The 19,912-nt window shown below is 39.7% G+C and overlaps 3 protein-coding genes across 3 annotated transcripts in view; all 3 read left to right on the forward strand.

The window, feature by feature from the left end:
* The first annotated feature begins 1,213 nt into the window (after window positions 1-1,213).
* On the forward strand, window positions 1,214-4,883 carry LOC113008268 (putative methyltransferase DDB_G0268948). Its single transcript, XM_026145570.2, has 6 exons — window positions 1,214-1,769; window positions 1,867-2,027; window positions 2,389-2,605; window positions 4,149-4,249; window positions 4,483-4,620; window positions 4,714-4,883. The coding sequence occupies exons 1-6, from the start codon at window positions 1,659-1,661 to the stop codon at window positions 4,802-4,804; spliced, it is 819 nt and encodes a 272-aa protein (XP_026001355.1). The 5' UTR covers window positions 1,214-1,658; the 3' UTR covers window positions 4,805-4,883.
* A 1,098-nt stretch (window positions 4,884-5,981) lies between these two features.
* LOC113008267 (putative methyltransferase DDB_G0268948) lies at window positions 5,982-10,284 on the forward strand. Its single transcript, XM_026145569.2, has 6 exons — window positions 5,982-6,278; window positions 6,398-6,558; window positions 6,829-7,045; window positions 7,862-7,965; window positions 8,249-8,386; window positions 8,635-10,284. The coding sequence occupies exons 1-6, from the start codon at window positions 6,168-6,170 to the stop codon at window positions 8,729-8,731; spliced, it is 828 nt and encodes a 275-aa protein (XP_026001354.2). The 5' UTR covers window positions 5,982-6,167; the 3' UTR covers window positions 8,732-10,284.
* A 9,454-nt stretch (window positions 10,285-19,738) lies between these two features.
* ube2f (ubiquitin-conjugating enzyme E2F (putative)) overlaps window positions 19,739-19,912 on the forward strand; it is a 54,740-nt gene continuing 54,566 nt past the window's right edge. The window contains exon 1 of the mRNA XM_026144148.2: window positions 19,739-19,807. The gene's annotated coding sequence lies outside the window, so the exon portion shown is untranslated. The remainder of the gene's footprint in view (window positions 19,808-19,912) is intronic.

A 19,912-nucleotide genomic window follows, 5' to 3' on the forward strand; every position in this document is an offset into this window, starting at 1 on the left:
AAGAGAAGATCGCAAACTATGACAAACATAGAGTGAAACCAGCTGACTGACCTAATGAACATGTTTGTGAGACTCTATGATGGCAGCAGTCATAAACTCTATTCCATACGTTTATGCTACACTGTATATGCATAAAAGGGCCCATAGCAGTATTTACCTTTAAGGGAACAGTGTTACTACTACTAATACTGTATATGTTCCTTTTGTTTTGTTTTGTTTGTAGTGTAGTAAATGTCAGATAAAGGAAGCATGACAGATGTTTACTTTGACTATATGAACATTATGTCGGCGTTGGTAATGGGTATTAATTTTTAAATAACTGAATATGAATAACTTGTATAATATCTTACTGTACTGTGCAATACTTTCTATGAAGATATAGCACATTTTGGGGTAGAAACAAAATTCCCAAATAAGATTCTAAAGTCCTAAATGTTGCCAGCACAAACAAAGTTAGTAGAATTTTAAGCAAAGCAAAAGACATTTTCTGAAAGTTTGACCTTATGTGATCTTGAAGAAGAGGTCAGAGGTCCAAAGTGATATTTAGAATCCTCATATATCATTCCCTACATATCAATATGTTGTTAATGCAAATAATGACAGTAAGAAACATAGTCTTAAATACCTTTTATAATGCATTTTTCTCACTTTGACCATCAGATGAATCTATTGACCTTAAAGCAGAGGTCAGAGGTCAAATGTGACATGATATTTTTACGAGGCCTTTTGGCAATTTTTAACCAATAAATCATTAACTGGAGCTTGAACACACTGATGAATTATTACTGGATTGTTAACATAACTTTACACTCCTACAAAGTTTCATTCAAAACTATCCTGTATGACACAGACACTCAAAAACATAACCTGCTTGGTCGAGGTTATGACAAAGCATTTTATCACAGCAGTCGGCTATAATATAATCATAGCCAGGTGTCCTTTGCTAAGATAAACCTTTTTTTTAACTGTATATCTTGAAGACATACTGTAAGGAATTTGGGGTATTAAGTCCCATCGTACAGTAAAATGGGTGACAGGAAAAATAATAATAAAAATCATAAGTATGTTTTGCGTTCTCACTTGAAATCATGCAATACAGTGACTAAAACTGTAGTGTGTTCTCCACTTTTCTATTTTGTTAATGTTCCAGTATGAGACAGTACAGTCTGTAGAAATTGTCCCATGAAAGGGTTAAGTAAGAGGCCCTGCCCCTGTTGTGCACTGTTAGCAAATCTGCAGCTGAGTTTAGTTCCTGGCTTCAGAGACACCTTTCAACTCGTAAGAAGCATTTTTTCTTCATCGGTTTTACTTTCTGCTTTTCTTCCCTCAGTGTTTTAAACGTATCTCTGCTCTCATGTTTGAGACTGCAGCTTCAGTTCAGTGATTTTTTTTCCTGTTAATGCTTTGATTAATGTGGAAAAACGTCAGTGCAGGAAAAAACAGGAGTCCAGTGTGTGTCCGGACAGAAAGCAGCTCTAACAGAGACTGTAGCAAGAAGACAAGAGAAGACATGCAGAAGCTTTATTAACAGAAAAGCAATTAAAGTCAAACAGGAGGCTGAAGGGCAATACGGGCGAACTTTGCTCCACAAAGAAGGCTGCTTTACAGCCCAGATTAAAAGGCCGCAGTTGTAAAGAGAAGAGTGAAAAGGCAACTCCATGGCATACCGGCTCTTTGAAGGGAAGGATCATGCTTCCATCTACCAAAAGTATCGCTTTACACCTCCAGCAGGGCTCAAGGATATTATTATTCAGTACTTAGATAAAAAGGTATGCTTAAAATATAATGTGCAAATTATCTTCACATATGAAGGCCTTTCCTGAGGAAAGACATTAACAAGTAGCAAACTCCTTTCTGCAACTCCAGAAGGGACAGCCACATGAGCTGGCGGTGGATCTGGGATGTGGAACGGGACAGAATTCACGTCTACTGGCACCGCACTTCAAGGAAGTAGTGGGTCTTGACATCAGTGAGTGTCAAGTGGAAGAGGCTAGAGCTGTGCCAGGGCACCCCAACATCACGTACAGGTAGGAGAGCTTCCGGGCTGCAGCCTGTAGGAGTGTGTACAGTAAAGTACTTCGAGCAAGTGATTTGCAATATCATGCCATGGGCGGTATCTGCCTTCTTATCTGGCTCACAGCAAGAAAGTAAATAAAAGTTTTCTTAATGTCAAACTGTTCTTTCAAGACCATGTCCACATTTCTCTTATAACTGCCAAGTCCACAGCTTGAGGAACATTTCTATTGTAAATCACTTGTTGAGTACTTCCTTCATGTTTCACCGCAATATATTTTCCTGAGTATTATCAAGCTGATCAGCTTTTAGCTGACTAGGTAGAAGGATCCCTTTACATGGGCAGGTTGTGTATTGTGTCTGTTGCATTTGCAGAAAGGGGACAGCAGAGGAGCTTCCATTTTCAGATGGATCTGTAGACCTGCTGACGGCAGCTTCAGCAGCGCACTGGTTTGATCAGTCGAGGTTTCTGGCAGAGGCAGCTCGGGTCTTGAAACCCAGAGGCTGCATGGCTCTGCTGGGCTTCAGCGATTATAACACCAAACCCACCTACCAGAACTGTGGAGACAGGCTCAAAAACATCTATGAAGAGGTAGGTGCAGACTGATAATCAGAGTAGTGTTAGTCCATTCCCATGTGCACCGTTGGATTCCTTTCAGTGCTCCTGGATCTCTCCCTGAAAGTGTCCTGTTCTACTCAAACATCCATGTGTGCATGAGCGTTATCACCTTGGCAATCAAACATCGACTTTGCCAAAGAGCCTGCAGCGTCTGAGACAGAATCAGCTCATGAATGTGACAAAGAACACTTTTTTGCAAAATGCCAGTTCTTTTCACTTCATACAAAGCGTCATTTGTAAATTTTCTTGAAGTTTAATTACTTCAGCTGCAGTTTTTCAGTATATTTTCATGTTCAGTGAGAGAAATCTGGTCTGTTTAGAGTCAGATTCAGTGCTGTGACTGAGGATCTGTGTCTAGTTTTGTTAAACGTCATCACTGACAGTGTTTGTTCACATGTGAAGGTGGATTCAAACATCTTCCGAGCACGTGTCTTTATGTGAGAGAAGAATAAAACTCGAGCAGTGATACTGTCCTGAAGTAATCTATCTGTAGCGAATCAAAGTGCAACAAACTGTCTGTGAAGTTAATTATCTCAGTTTCAACATCAGCAACGTGGTTAATTTTTAGCGCTGACAAAACCTGGTGCAAAAACGCTGCTTTTGTTGCTTTCCAAGAAGAGTTTCAGATCCCTGTTCCTGCTCGGCTTCCATGAAGTTCTTGTATTTCACTGTGTTTAGTCTCATTCATGATGATTCAAACTGTAATCTTTCACCACAGAAATCTGCTTTCCACAAACGAACCACACAGCTTTACTTCTGACTTCAGTAAATACTTAGAAGCCTTGTCTTATTGAAAACTTCACATTCCACATCAGTCTTTCTTTTGTCACTGTGACATCTCTCGGGGCTAGAAACTTTCAGAAACAGTGACGGTGCATTCCTTTGTGCACATCTACATACATTTTTAAAAAAAGTAGTTACTTAAAAATAAAAGCAGCAAAGTTGTGTTGTGATTTGTGACCCGTGTGCCACATGATTGCATCCACTCAGAGGCAAACACAAACATATATAGATCTATAAATAGAGATGTACAGATAGATAAGATGTATAATAACAATAAAAGTGAAGTGTACAGCAATTTAAAATTAAAGACAAAAATGATAAACACCAAGACAAACACAGCAGCCAGCACTGGACTGGCTTTTAAGGTGGAACACCCGACTAAATATAGTTTGCCTAATGTAGCGTAGACTAAAGGCTTGGGGAAAGAGCCAGCAATTCTGTCTCTTAACAAAATCGAACACTACAGCTAAGCTTTCTCTCTGTTATAAAATGCATAACTTTTTATTTTAAAATGTTTGTACTTTGGTAAATGTCTCTTGTTGAAGAATAATACTGGGCACTGACTGTTTTGAGAATCTCATATTTAGTCACTATTTGCAGCAGTTCCACCATTCACTGCTTTAATGTATCATTTGTTTGTCTTTTTAGAGATGTACTACTTTGACAGCTTTTGCAGACAGTCACATAACAAATGGTGCAGTAACATCTCACACCTCTATGAACTAACTTCCAGGTGAAGCAGGCGCTGCAGCCCTACATGAGCAACCCAGTAGCTGTAGCTGACGGTAAGCTGGACCCGCTGTACTCTGCCATCCCCTTTCCAGATAAAGAGAGGTAAACACAAACACATCCCTGTCTTTATGCTACCTCTGTGATGGTTAAATAAAAACCGCTTAAGCACAAAAACAGCATTAACTTGTTGCTTCAGAGGAAACTCACTGCCAACAATACAAACTTAGGCTGGAATGATTTTTTTCAGCTGTGTGTAAAACTAATCTTGTGCCTTATAGGAGACATTATTGGTGCTTTTTCATCAGATTAATTGTATTATTTTACTGATCCGACAGGATTGATTGTTTTCAAGCAAAGTCCTTGATCTCAGTGAGGCATCTGGTGGGTTTCATGCAAAGCTGGTCCATGTTCCAAGCCTACGCTCTGAAAGACCCCAAAGGTGCTGAAGAGCTGCTGTCCAACACTGAGAGGAGGTCACCTGCACACACAAATTCAGATATTTAACTGGCCCGTGCCTGTTATTGTGATCTGACTCACACTTTTTGGTGTCACTGATCTTCTTACAGGTTCCTTCAAGAGATGGGAGTCACGTCTCCTGACACTGAAGTGGAACTTGAACTGGATTATTACTGCATCCTGGCCTGCAAACCACATTAATCAACACTTCAACATTCAGTGAATATCACTGTGAGATACATAAACCTGTTGTTCTAAATAAACCATGTTTTTATCAGCAGATTCTGTGTTTTACTGATTTTCTTGAACTGGACACATGTTTCATTTTGAAGTGAATAACCGGTGTCTGACATGCACAGTCACAGGTTACATAAGTGGAAAGAAAGAATTGAAGATTAACCAGCTGTGTCACGTCAGGGGGTGGAGGTGGGTGGGTGCTTAGATGAGTCTGTCAACGGTCTTGATATTGTGGGTGGCCTGTCCTCTTATTGTAACCATATCAGTGGCCCTTCCTTAATATTTCCAATAGTTAATCTGATGTTCCAGCTGAAAGAATAGCTGTCATTATCACTCGGAAATCAATTTAAGAGATTTTTCACATAATGAACTGTCAGAATCAATAGATATGTCTTAGTGTAGGTATTATTTAGGTGTAGTGTAAAATCCATCCATCCCCTCGTTTCCACTTCTCATGGTGGGGTTGGAGCCTATCCCAGCGGGTACTCTTAAAACTTTACAACTTAAAGTGGCCGAATGGGGTCAAGATTAACTCTCTGTGCCAAATGTATTTTGCTAAGTAACTTTAAATCTCTCAAGAAAAGATATCGCTGAAGTTCATCATAATTACTTCCTTGGAGGTTTTTTCATGAACGTAATCCATTCTTCTAAAGGTACCTAACACGTGGGAAAAGAGGAAGCCATTATGTTTCCTTGCAAAATAAAATGTGTTGTAGGTGACATTTAAACTTTTGGTACAGGAAATACTGAAAGACTCCACTTTAGCTGTAACACACACACACACACACACACACACACACACACACACACACACACACACACACACACACACACACACACACACACAGACACACACAGGAGTTTTTATTGGTTCTGACGGGAGCACATACCATCACATGACCCGTAATCTAACCCTTTTCTCACACAGCGCTTTTGAGCTTGACCCAGATTTCAGTTTAATGTTAATATCATGGCTTAATTTTGACATTTAGAATATTAGAAATCAGTATTATGTACGGAAAGAAGAAAACAACAACATTATTATAACAACAAGCAAAAAATAGGAGTATAAAAAAAGACTGTCTCTTTAAAAGGCTCTAATTATGAAGCAAAGCAGGTTTTGGCAGGAGTGGGACCTCCCACTCCACTGTGTGTCTTTCTTTGTGTTTGTGACTTACTGCTGATTCTCACAGTGGAGTGTAGAGTTTCACTTCTCTTATCTGATCAAAAAGAAAGATACACAGACAAAAAAACAACAACACCACATTAGGTAACTTATTACTTAAACTGATGCTGGTTCAGCTGTTTGAGAAGGCTTCAGCTCACCATGGCCTACCGCCTGTTTGAAGGTAAGCAGCATGCTTCTTCCTACTGGAGGTACAGGATCTCTCCATCAGGTCATCTATTTCAACACGTGCTCGACTTCCTGGAAAAACATGTAAGTGTGACAAATGCTTCTCCTTCGAGAATCCTTTCAACTGTACCTTCGAGAATCCTTTCAACTGTAAACTGCCATCAAACATTTACAGCGCGTTAACATGTTGAATATTTTGTCAGAAAGGTCGGCCCTTTGAGCTGGCAGTTGACGTGGGCTGCGGCTCAGGACAGGGCACTCTGCTGCTGGCCAGACACCTTGCCTCTGTGGTGGGCACTGACGTGAGTCCCGCCCAGCTGGAAGTGGCTTTGCAGCACGCCAAAGAGCCGAACATCACGTACAAGTAAGAAAAGACCAAACAAGTCAGAATTCATCAAAACTCGTGCCTGTAAAAAAATAAAATACCACAGTTAATGCCACATCATTTGTTCTGTTCTAGTAGGAGAATGTTCCTTAATGTAAGCCTCACAGCATGACCAGCCTTCACAGGACAGGGGTTACATTGTTCTGCCGCGAGCTACGTGTTTTCAGAAGTCCTGCATAAACACTCTGAAAAATGATCCTGCAGTCGGTCAAAAGTTTCACTTGGCCTTTGCTCCTCTTTCATCTTCAGACAGTGTGGTGCCGAGGAGCTGCCACTCGCTGACAGCTCAGTGGACCTGGTGACGGCCATGTCTGCCTTCCACTGGTTTGACAGGCCACGCTTTCTCGAAGAGGTCCACAGGGTCCTGAAGCCCCGCGGCTGCTTAGCCTTGCTCAACTACACCATTGACATGGAGCTCAGCTACGCCGACTGCTGCTCGCACTCAGTAAACCAAGTCTGCAAAGAGGTGCTCGCATAATATCCACCTAGAATAGACTGCTGTGTTTTCATTACCACTGTTTATAGTCTAGTGGTTTTTAAAGTAATGCAGCAAAACCATTTCTGGAAAAATTCTTGAGCGCTCACTTATACACCACAAAGTCAATATGATTACTAAAATAACTCTTTTCTTTAAGACTAAACATTATTCAAGCCTCATATTCATGTCCAGGAAGGTGATTTCAGTTAAAATAGTTACATTTAAACTAAATAATTCTTACAGAAAAGATTTATGTAAAAAGGATTAGATGTTCCTGTGTTTAAAGTCTGTTTTAGAGGGTAAAAAAAAGTCCACCTTAACTAATAAATATATAAGGAAGGAGGGTTTGTGTGCCACTCAGATGTTATTTTATAGGAATGTGAGCGGTGAATAACGGCGCTTTCAAAAAACAGCCAAAAGATGATAAATAATAATAAAGGAAGCATCTCCTCTCTGCTTTCGGTGGAGTTTTATGCACCAGGTTCATTGCCACATCATCCAGAGAAACAGCACTTGGTGCAGTGCAAACATAAGGACACAGAGTTTGGATTACTTTGTTGTTAAGAAACTAAGATGATGTGCGTTGCCATCTAGAGGGCGTTTCTGGTAAAACAGCCTGAGCTGAGGGGTGCAGTTGTTTGAGTTGATGAGTGAGGTGCACCAACTTTGAGTGGACTGTAACACACAGCTCATAGTTATCATAACTTGAATATTACCGAGTTATGTCTGATTGATGCTCTTTGTAATATTATTAACAAATTCATAATAAATACTTCTCATGGCCTTTTCTGTTGGATTTGCCAGTTTTATGCAGCGTTGCAGCCGTACCGCAGCCCCCACCTTGGAGTGAGCTCTATTAACTTGTACCGGGAGGCCTTAGAAACTATTCCCTACCCTCACAAGGAATGGTAAATAATCCTAACTCTAATTGTTTCTTAATATGGAATTTTCGCAGCAGACCACCATTACTTATGTAACAGATGTTTTAATTCTTTCCAGCATATACATGTTGTGTACTTTATAATTTGTAACATTTAAAAAATAAATAAATAAAAATATCACTTTAGCTATTTTAATGTTCAGCATCCACTTTAAAAAAAAAATCCCCTTGGCATGTCTGATGGGTATTTTATTTATCTCTCTCTCTCTCCACTGACTGCGTTCATGCCGCGAGTGTATTTTGTGTTACAGGCAGGAGTGTTTGTGGGACAGAAAGACCATGCCTCTGTCCAGCTACATGGGGCTGGTGGAGTCTTTCTCCAGCTATCAGGCTCTGCTGAGAGACGACCCGCAGGAGGCCTCCAGACTCTCCCAGGACATCTGTCAGAGGTGAACCGGGACCTTCACGGTGTATATGTGTCATAATGACAATAATGTGTTTTGACAGTTTAATGTTCCTCAGTGTTAAAATCTATTACATACAGTAACATGACAAACATGTCAGCAGGTTTTGTGGGTGATAATAATGTCAGTGGAAAAACCACAATTATAGGTGTAAGACTGGCATTCGTTGTTGTCTAAACGAGTCCCTCTAGCTGAATTATCATGCGCTCTGCTTCCTGTGTTTCTCTGCATAGGCTGATGTCTGTAATGAAGGTGACCTCTGCAGAGACAGAGGTGGTGGTGGCTGTCAAGTATTTCTACCTTTTGGCCTGCAAACCACAGGAAGCCTGACACCTGTCTCCTCCATTATTATTATTATTATTTTAAACAACAAAAATGAACCTAATTAAGGATCCAGTAGAAAACATGTCCTGTTTTTGTTTTCCCTTCAGTTTCTCTGTGCACAAATGTATCTCTTTGATACTCAAAATTTAGGACAAGCTCAGAAACAAATAGTGCTATATAATGCTTTAATTACATAATTTATTTCCTGTATTTTAACTAAAATTAGTCACGTGTGTACATTTACCGTACAAACATAAGAGTGATATTCATCATCACACTTAATAATCCAGCTTTTATAAAACCAGCCTTTTCATAGAGAAGTTGCACAGAAAGGTTGTGCAGATATTATCTGCTGAATACGCACTTTTCCCAATAAGCACAGAATTATATACTCAGTGTTTGCATCAGATTGCTTTAGTAAATTCTCAGAAACATGTGAAGCCTTCATGGTGTTTCATAAGTTGCCACTAGAGGGAGCCATTGATCAATGTTCTACTGATGACTGAGACCATTCCGATCAGGGTTTTGTAAGTCTGGCAAAGCACCACCATTAAAACCCGACTGCTGTGTCCTTGGTTTCTTCATCATCACCATTATCAGTGTCTGCTTGGCTTCATTGCCCAGGAGGAGATGTAAATGAAGCCCCTGTTACCTTAATGTCGGTGTGCTTGGGCCATTTTCAACCTTCAGTCTTTGAAAGTTCATCGCAGCTTCTCTTAAATTTGTTTGCTCAGAATCTCAGTGAAAAAAAATAGAATTTCCTTAACTATCACAAGGGGTTGGAGTTGCTATTGCTTCTTAACAGTTCTCTATGACCTTGTATCACTCTTGTCTACAGGGCTTTAGAAAACCTTTGAACTTCTCAGGGCCCTCATCCCATTACAGACCACAGTGGATTTATGGGCTTGTTCTCCAGACTAATCCTTTTGTATTCTTGTCTTTACTGAGCTAAGAGTAACTTTATCATGTTTGTTATGCTTAAAATAGCCTCAATTTTGTTCTCAAACCCTGACTTTCTAACTGAGGGCCTTTATTATAAACACATTATAGTACTGGCAGTGCAGGAGTGTTAAACATTAGAGTGCCACTTGTTGCTGCTGGCATGACTTGAGATCATGGTTTGACTCAGGAGGGCCAAGTAAGCATGTTTGCCTAATCTGAAGTTGGTCTGCTTTAACCTTTAACCTCTTTAACCTGACAGGACATCCTCAAAATATGTAGTTACCTACATTTTGTTTCACTCTATATCATTTTATTTTTACAGTATCTTCTTGTCTTCCTCCTCTGACCAGGCAGAAGTATCTAACAAAATCTGTTAAATAGTGAAAAACATGACATTCTCACTCCCCTGTGCTTTTTGATTTTCTTCTTCCAATTTCTGGATTTTTAAATGATTTTTTTTACCTTTAACTTTTTAGTTTCCTTTGAACATTATTGCAGTTTTTTTACTGCTTAATGTAATTAATGTAGTGAAGGCTACAGCTGATTTAAACTATGATAGAATAATAGTTGTAAATAATATTACTTTCATGTATTAAATACAACAATTTACTACGGCACATCTGCGTCCTCCTTTCTCTCTGATGTTTCAAGTGCATGGGCTCCATTCAGATCTCATTATAAGCACCCTGCTATTATCTAAAGATATGGAAGGAAATCAATAGCTGTCTGTCCTTTGAAATCACATCTGTTCTGTCAGGCTGCTGACAAAGCTTAGCAGAAAGTCAGCTTGAAGGGATTTATTTTTATTGATCTGCTTTTGAATTACATCTTTGCACAATGGGGTACTCTGTGCATGCATCTCTGCAGACTCCACATCTTTGGGCACAGTCGGTGTCTATGTAACAGTTTCTGATTTTAATGGGAAATGATTAAAAATAATGTGAAAGCTGAGAATAATTTGAGGACCACCTGGAAGTCAAGAACACAAACAAACCAAGATCAGAATCTTCAACTCTGATCTTAAATCAGTTTTGCTCTGTGGTGCAGAACATAGGAAGCTGAGAAAGGCTCACAGACCTTCATCAGCAGCTGTCTAAGGAACATTTTGAAGACTTACTGGTCTAACTTGATCTGCAATGACCTGTAGGAAAAAGCAAAACAAAGACCTGCAGAAGAAGAGGAGGATGAGATGGGTAGGACTCAAGGGAACACCACCACTAGACGAGCCTGAAGGAAAGGAAAAAAGAGGCAGCCCAGAGTTTGAATAAGCAAATATTTGAATATACAAATATGAGCTAGAGCTCATTTGCATCCTCCTCCATCCCTATACAATGATCAAACAGAAGCAAAGGGGCTCAAGGAGAGTTTTAGTTTCGTCAGCGCATGTGTGCGGTGATTTGTGACTGAAAACTCTGTGCTTTACGTCAGAGACGCCAGGCTCTGATAGTAACTCTCATTGAATTCTGCAGAATGTGCTGGAGCAACTTCAAACCAACTGAGATATTCTGTCAAACAGTGAGCATGTCTGATGTGTCTGCTAAACACGTGTTTCCATCTGTGCAGTCTTCAATGTTATGCATTAAAAACCAAAGCAAGGATATTAATAACAGACAAATAATTTTGTAGAGCATACATCGTAAAATGAACACAAGCACAAACAGTCCTCTCCTGACTCAGTGTTTTCTGGTACTTGCAAACACTGCACATTACACATCAGCTTCCCGCATGCCCGAGGACAACATGACCAAATACTTCCATCAGGGTCTACTTTTTGACACAATTCTTCTTTCAGCGCTTTGCCCTGTCACGTCGCATATTCCTAAAGCTCACCTACAACAATAACACCACATCTAATGGTACATGAGTAAAGGTGGATTGCTTGTAATGGGTTTGACACAAAAGGTATGCCTTTTTCTGACATGACAAATTTGAGCCTGATACACGTTCTCTGGTAGCACTAAGCTACATCTCTTACTCTGCTCAGGAATCACTACTGCAGGGAATTTCAGCTCATAACATTCTTCTACATTTCACACATAAATTAGTCTGAATGAAAAGGCAGCAAGGTTGATGGCTGTCTGTATTTACCATCAGGTATAAGCATGACTGATCTGCAGCTAAACTCTGATCTTCTGTGTGTTCAGACACTTTTCCATCAGAATCAGCACAAACGTTTTGTTTTTTGTTGTTGTTGTTTTTTTTTAAACTTTGAGCTACAGAAGCTCGTCTGTCGGATCAGACCTTAAATCCTCATGTGCATCCATGAACCTTGGTGGTCCATGACCCGTCACTGGATTACCACTGTTCCTTCCGTGGACCACTTTTGATCGATCCCTATAAACCAGGAGCAGGGCTGTGGTTGTGATCCAGTCATCTAACATCACAGTTTGGCCTTTTGTCAAACTCAAAACTCACCGTTTTTCCAGCTTCCAACATCAACTTTGAAGACAAAATGTTCTCCTGCTCCCTGATATAGTCCACCCACTAACAGGTACCATGATGAAGAGATAATCAGTGTCATTCAGTTCACCTGCAGCGGTCAGAGCATTAAATTCAAATTCAAATTCAAATTCAAATTCAAATTCAAATTTTATTTGTCATGTACACAGTCATACACAGTACGATATGTAGTGAAATGCTTGGACAACTGCTCGTGACCTAAAGAAAACAAAAAAGGAAAAGGCTATGAATAAGATAGGAAATAAATATGAGAAATTAAAAAGGGTAAATTTAACTAGGAAGGAATAGAATATAAATTAAGGTTAAAAATGAAATAACTGTACAACACAAATTAGAATGAAGGGTAAATTTAACTGGGAAGAATAAGATAAAATATATAAATTAAAGTTGAAAATAAAATAACTGTACAACAAAATACACAATATAGAACTATATAAGAATGTATGAAGAAATCTAAATATAAATAAATATATACACAATAACAGCAGCTGTACAAGTATTAACTGGAAATGAAGAATATAGTGACCAGTGTTGTGCAAAACCAAAGTCCAGAAAGTCCAGTGTGTGTGTAAGAACCATATGTGTGGGTCAGTACTGTGTGGTGGTGTGATTGAGAGACCGTATCGCCTGCGGGAAGAAGCTCCTCCTCAGTCTCTCTGTGTTGGTCTTCAGGGAGCGGAATCGCTTTCCTGACCTCAACAGAGAGAACAGTCTGTTGTTGGGATGGCTGAGGTCCTTCACGATCTTCCTGGCCTTGGTCCAGCACCGCCTGCTGTAGATTGAGTGCAGGTCAGGGAGCTCGGAGCGGATGGTGCGCTCAGCTGACCGCACAACCCTCTGTAGAGCTCGTCTGTCCTGCATGGTGCTGTTCCCGAACCAGGTTAAGATGTTTCCCGCCAGGATGCTCTCTATGGTGCACGAGTAAAAGTTCCTGAGCACCTTGGAGGGCAGTTGGAAGTCTCTCAAGCGTCTGAGGTGGTAGAGACGCTGACGGGCCTTTTTCACCACGGTGTTGATGTGACAGGACCATGACAGGTCCTGCGTGATGTGAACTCCGAGGTATTTGAAGCTGTCCACTCTCTCCACTGGGCACTCGTTGATGACGGGGGTCTGGTACACCTAATCGGTGTAAGTGTTAGCGCAGAGATGGACTGGCATCCTGTCTGCACTGTGCTCTGTAAAACCTCTGTTCCCTGAATCAAACAAGGATGGATTGTTTTGTCTCACACAATAGTAACAGATTTTTGATAGAACCTAGCTGATAATAGCAAGTTTGCAACAGACATAATAACGGTATAAAAATGATATCACAAGCATTACTCATGTTCTTGTGGATACATTTTCCTTTAAACTGAGTGGACACTGTGCCAACATCTGGGTCATTTGGTCCAGTGGGGAGAGCAAAGCCCCAAGTGTAACTTTTTGTTTCTGCATGATTAAGACTGGAGCCTCTGGGGCTGATGTCACTGCTGCTGCAGTCGCAGTGTGATCTGAATTGACAGCCAGACATGACTTTATTGTGCATTCAGAGTAACCAGGGGTACTTCTGGGGACATTTAAGAAAAATCTTTGTTAAAACTATTTTTTCTTTTTATTCTGTACTTTGGTTTCTGAAAAAATATGAGCAAATCTTTGGTTCACCCATAAACTACAGATGTTTATTGTGCCAGTTAGAAAATGAATTAGAAATAACAAAGAGCCGTTGTCCTTGGATACAAGCACATAACATACAGTGGTTTAATAAAGTACCAATAACAGTTTAACTGTATTTACATTATTTAGGTGACCTGCAAATTGTCACCAAAGAAATACTTAAAATATACAGTAATTTTAAGTGTTGCATAAATTTTGCAGAAAACAAGCAATATTTCCCCATCCTACATTATAAGTATGCTGTGGAGCCATATTATTGAGTGACTTACCTTTTTACATCGTTATTTATTAAAATAGTTTTTAATCTTCCTTATATTGATGTGCATGATGGATATTCTATGTTTATTTGTTCTTTTTTGCTTACTCTGTACTTAGAAGCTGCTGAAATTGGCCGATAGTATAATAATTTCTTTGTGTTGTGTAAAAACTTGACTTTTTACTTATTGTAGGGTACTATCTGCACGTACTGGTAGGTAAATATAATCACGTTGTAATTTCAAATAAAATACACTGAAATTCCATTCAGCTGATTTTGTACTGTATGAACTTGCTTGTAAATTTTAGGAATAAATAAATAAATATAGCAGATTGTTTTTGTTTACTTTCAAGGCAGCTGTGTAATGAAGCTGGCTCGGAAGTGAATAATTACATGGAAATGTAATCCTGTGGTTTAAAGCTGGAACTCATTAGTTTTGCTGTAACTTGATAATAAAGTCACCAAAAGCGGTTAGCAGTCTCCACAGCTCGACTTAAAATGTCAAATTACTGTGACATTAAATCAAGTGAGTACCTCAAAATAGCACATGCACTGTGAGGAGCGCACACAGCTTCAGTCGGTTAGAGTTATAAAATAATAACTTGTGTAATATTTTCCAAGCAGCGTGACTGAATCTGAGTCACGGAAGGGAAACGAAGATTAAAGATCTGCCTTCAAGGACAATCCAGAGCCACCGGCTTGTAGACAACATAGCAGCAGAAGATAAATCCTAATACGTTTCTATGAGACTGTTTTTTTCACTTGGGCTGAATACTTTCCAAGGCACCGATGGGCTTCAGACATCAAAGCTGACAGAAGCTAATTAAACATTTCAATTTCAAGATGTTTCTGAAAAGATAAACAGAACTCAGAAATTCCTTAAGGGGCACTTCTGTCAGTTAATTTCCTCCTTTGGGTATGAAAGTAACAAACTTTGTTTTAAATCCCCCTCTTTAGTCTGTTTTGATCTCTGAGGCCCTGACGTGACAGTATACATAATTTTAGTAAATGTCTTGATTTTCAGTACTGGATTGGGGTCATTTAAGGACAGAAAGTCTAATTTGTCTATTTCTTTAGTCTGTGTTCTTGATCTCTCGCTCTCTCTTTAGGCTAAAACTCTCATTGATTTATGAGAGTATTTATTTGCTCGGGGTTCGAGTGTAATTTTTGCACTATTAATTATAAATATTTACTTATTTACTTTGGTTCTCGATCTCTACAATGAAGCACCAACACTCCCACAAATAAATACAGATGTACGCTTTGTTGTTACTGGACATCCTCCGAATAACAAACGCATTGTGTGAAGCGAGGAAGTGAACGTAACACAGTCACGGGGTTAGTCCTTTGGCCAGAAAGCCTGATGGCCAACACCTGTCTAAACACATGTAGATGAAAAACAGAATGCGCACCCGCTGCAAGATTAATACGCCCCTCCTGTTTTAAGACCCTTATCTAATCAGACGGGTCAGTCAAGAGCATGTGCTTGTTTACAGTGACAGCACCACCCTCGTTCCTTGTTCAACTGGCTGAGTGAATGAACAGTTTTGTCCAAATACTTTAGGGCGAACTGGGTTTGCTCCAAGAAGAATGTGCTGTTCTGTCAAACAGCAAATACTCCGGTTTATATTTCTGAGTGTGTTTGTGTGTCTTTGTGCAGACATGGCAAACAGGAGGTTTTCATTTCATACATAGATGCTTCTTCATCCTAACGTTTGAATTTATGAGCTTTTGCCCTGCACAGCAATGCAAGAGAACACCTTCACAGATAGATAGATAGATAGATAGATAGATAGATAGATAGATAGATAGATAGATAGATAGATAGATAGATAGATAGATAGATAGATAGATAGATAGATAGATAGATAGATAGATAGATAGATAGATAGATAGATAGATAGATAGATAGATAGATAGATAGATAGATAGATAGATAGATAGATGTTTCATGTATATATCTATGTCTACAGAATGAGCATGCTCAGAGTAGGATGAAGTCTACACTTTTCCTGTTCCTACCCCCATATTTCAACTTTTATTGCTTACAAATCCATATTCAGAATTTGACATTATATGATCCATACATGTTTAACTATATACAAGTCTGCACTCATATACAACACATAAACATACACACATAAAACAATTTTAGCACTTAAACCAAAACAATAACAAACTACATTTTTACATAAACTAAGCACGCTGTGGTTAACACCTGCTTAATCTCTGAGCTTATTTTATATCTATGTTACAAATACCTTAATGAGCGCTTGAAGCTTGGGTTACTCTGGCTTTGATCTATAAAAAGGAGGTCAAGGCTTCAATAGAGCACAGTAAGACAACTCAGTCACTGAGAGGAATATTCAAATCAAATCAAATCAAATCAAATCACTTTTATTGTCACATCACATGTGCAGGCACACTGGCACAGCACATGCGAGTGAAATTCTTGTGTGCGAGCCCCACAAGCAACAGAGATGTGCAAACACAACAACACAAACGAGCAAAATACAAGAATGGCCAACCTGAAACTAATAAATATATGTACAATATATAATAGTGTATGCATTTCTGGATGTGTATACTAAATATTTTCCTACTTGTGTGTGTGTGTGTGTGTGTGTGTGTGTGTGTGTGTGTGTGTGTGTGTGTGTGTACACATTTTTACAAATTAAATAGTAAAAAAAAAAAAATAATAATAATAATAATAAAATATACAGAGTTGAATATGTGCAAAACAAGTGGCATTTATATACAGCATGAATATATTTCCTATATTCATGCAATTTATTATTTTTAAACAATCGTGTGAATTTGTGTATTGATGTACTTGTCTTGATTTCATCTGTACAGGTGTTCTACACACTAACTCATGTGACTGTAATGCTGTGATAGTTTACATTTGTCCCTACTGGCTTGCTGAACATAAGGATTCCTCTCAGGTCATGAGTATTTTGTCTTATTTGGAACAAGTTCTGGATGTTGTGGGGCAAAGATTTATTTGCTGCTTTGTACATTGTTTGCACAGTTCTTAAACATTAAAGTTCATTACATTAAAATTAGAAAAAGACCAAATAATATTTGAAAGGGTTACAAGGAGAAAGCCTCATCTTTCAGTTGCTTCTGAACAAACCCAAATTTGCTTTAGACAGATGAGATCAAAATGGAGATGTTTGCCTATAACATAACACCGCATGTGGAAAAACAAACACAACTCATCAGCACAAACACCTCATACCAAGTGTCAAGCCCAGTGCTGAGAGGGTGATGATTTGGGCTTGCTTTGCAGGGACAGTCCCTGGGAACCTTGCAGCAACTGATTCGACCACGAGCTCCTCCGTATGCTAAAGTATTCTAGAGTGAAAAGCAGGGCATCCAGTGCTGCAAAGTCCAGACTTCAACCAGATTAATACTGCAGAAGGACCTGTAGGTGTATTTAATTATCCACATGGCCCGAGTGTAAGTGATTCCAGCCTCCTCATAAAAAGACTGCAGCTGTTTGTATCAACAAACACATATTGAAACTATTCACTTGCACTCGTGTGTTTCTCCACTTTTGTTCAGTGTTTTCTTTTACTTACTGATATTTTACATATGTTGATCAAAGATGCTCCACTGTTTCACTCAATCCACAGAACTGCACCGTGTCCTAGTTTCCCATTGGTCACATGACTGCATTTACTCCTCTTTGTCTACAACATTTCTCCTTTTCTTTCTTCTCTTGAATTTACATTTTTCAAACCCTTTAAATGTATCTTGTACATGCAAGATACTTCAACTGTGAGAGACAGAATGTGAAAAAAAAAATCCATGAATCCACATGGTAGGATTTGTAAAGAATTTATTCGTAAATCAGGGTGGAAAATAAGTATTTGGTCAATAACAAAAATACAACTCAATACTTTGTAACATAACCTTTGTTGGCAATAACAGAGGTCAAACGTTTACTATAGGTCTTTACCAGGTTTGCACACACAGTAGCTGGTATTTTGGCCCATTCCTCCATGCAGATCTTCTCGAGAGCAGTGATGTTTTGGGGCTGTCGCCGAGCAACACGGACTTTCAACTCCCGCCACAGATTTTCTATGGGGTTGAGGTCTGGAGACTGGCTAGGCCACTCCAGGACTTTCAAATGCTTCTTACGGAGCCACTCCTTTGTTGCCCGGGCGGTGTGTTTTGGATCATTGTCATGTTGGAAGACCCAGCCTCGTTTCATCTTCAAAGATCTCACTGATGGAAGGAGGTTTTGGCTCAAAATCTAACGATACATGGCCCCATTCATTCTGTCCTTAACACGGATCAGTCGTCCTGTCCCCTTGGCAGAAAAACAGCCCCATAGCATGATGTTTCCACCCCCATGCTTCACAGTAGGTATGGTGTTCTTGGGATGCAACTCAGTATTCTTCTTCCTCCAAACACGACGAATTGAGTTTATACCAAAAAGTTCTACTTTGGTTTCATCTGACCACATGACATTCTCCCAATCCTCTGCTGTATCATCCATGTGCTCTCTGGCAAACTTCAGACGGGCCTGGACATGCACTGGCTTCAGCAGCGGAACACGTCTGGCACTGCGGGATTTGATTCCCTGCCGTTGTAGTGTGTTACTGATGGTGACCTTTGTTACTTTGGTCCCAGCTCTCTGCAGGTCATTCACCAGGTCCCCCCGTGTGGTTCTGGGATCTTTGCTCACCGTTCTCATGATCATTTTGACCCCACGGGATGAGATCTTGCGTGGAGCCCCAGATCGAGGGAGATTATCAGTGGTCTTGTATGTCTTCCATTTTCTGATGATTGCTCCCACAGTTGATTTTTTCACACCAAGCTGCTTGCCTATTGTAGATTCACTCTTCCCAGTCTGGTGCAGGTCTACAATACTTTTCCTGGTGTCCTTCGAAAGCTCTTTGGTCTTGGCCATGGCGGAGTTTGGAGTCTGACTGTTTGAGGCTGTGGACAGGTGTCTTTTATACAGATGATGAGTTCAAACAGGTGCCATTCATACAGGTAACGAGTGGGGGACAGAAAAGCTTCTTACAGAAGACGTTACAGGTCTGTGAGAGCCAGAGATTTTCCTTGTTTGAGGTGACCAAATACTTATTTTCCACCCTGATTTACAAATAAATTCTTTACAAATCCTACCATGTGAATTCATGGATTTTTTTTTCACATTCTGTCTCTCACAGTTGAAGTGTACCTCTGGTGCAAATTACTGACCTCTGTCATCATTTTAAGTGGGGGAACTTGCACAATCGGTGGCTGACTAAATACTTTTTTGCTCCACTGTATCTGGTTACATGCAGCTCATAATTATATATAAACATACATTATTTGTGTGTTTATATATAAGTGGAAACATTTTACTCATGTCCAAATCCTTTTAGAGAAACAGTATCAAACTCAAACTACAGCCCACTCTGATCTTTAGTTTAACTCAGGGGTGCCCAATCCCGGTCCTCGAGAGCTACCGTCCTGCAGCTTTTAGATGCATCCCTACTCCAACACAGCTGAATCAAATGAATGGCTTGTTATCAGGCCTTTGCCAAACACAGCTGAATCAAATGGTTTGATTACCTCTTCAGCATGCCATCGTGTTTGGCAAAGGCCTGATAACAAGCCATTCATTTGATTCAGCTGTGTTGGAGTAGGGATGCATCTAAAAGCTGCAGGATAGTAGCTCTCGAGGACTGGGATTGGGCAGCCCTGGTTTAATTGCACAATGAATCCCTGGACGATCTCAATATAAGAAAAAAGACATACACTTTTAAAATGTACGTCTCAGTTTTTCAACATGACAAAGAAATGCTGCTGTAGTTAATGACATAAATGAAATGGTAAATGGTAAATGGCCTGCATTTGTATAGCGCTTTTCTAGT

The sequence above is a fragment of the Astatotilapia calliptera genome, chromosome 16, assembly GCF_964374335.1.
Source record: "Astatotilapia calliptera chromosome 16, fAstCal68.1, whole genome shotgun sequence".
In the NCBI taxonomy this organism is placed as follows: Eukaryota; Metazoa; Chordata; class Actinopteri; order Cichliformes; family Cichlidae; genus Astatotilapia; species Astatotilapia calliptera.

Excerpts from the sequence above, each read along its gene's own strand:
- LOC113008268 (XM_026145570.2), top strand. The coding sequence starts at position 1,659 with ATGGCATACCGGCTCTTTGAAGGGAAGGATCATGCTTCCATCTACCAA. Across the intron at positions 4,250-4,482 it reads CCCTTTCCAGATAAAGAGAG|GATTGATTGTTTTCAAGCAA; the intron begins GTAAACACAAAC and ends CTGATCCGACAG. Across the intron at positions 4,621-4,713 it reads CTGTCCAACACTGAGAGGAG|GTTCCTTCAAGAGATGGGAG; the intron begins GTCACCTGCACA and ends ATCTTCTTACAG.
- LOC113008267 (XM_026145569.2), top strand. The coding sequence starts at position 6,168 with ATGGCCTACCGCCTGTTTGAAGGTAAGCAGCATGCTTCTTCCTACTGG. Across the intron at positions 6,559-6,828 it reads GAGCCGAACATCACGTACAA|ACAGTGTGGTGCCGAGGAGC; the intron begins GTAAGAAAAGAC and ends TTTCATCTTCAG. Across the intron at positions 8,387-8,634 it reads TCCCAGGACATCTGTCAGAG|GCTGATGTCTGTAATGAAGG; the intron begins GTGAACCGGGAC and ends TTCTCTGCATAG.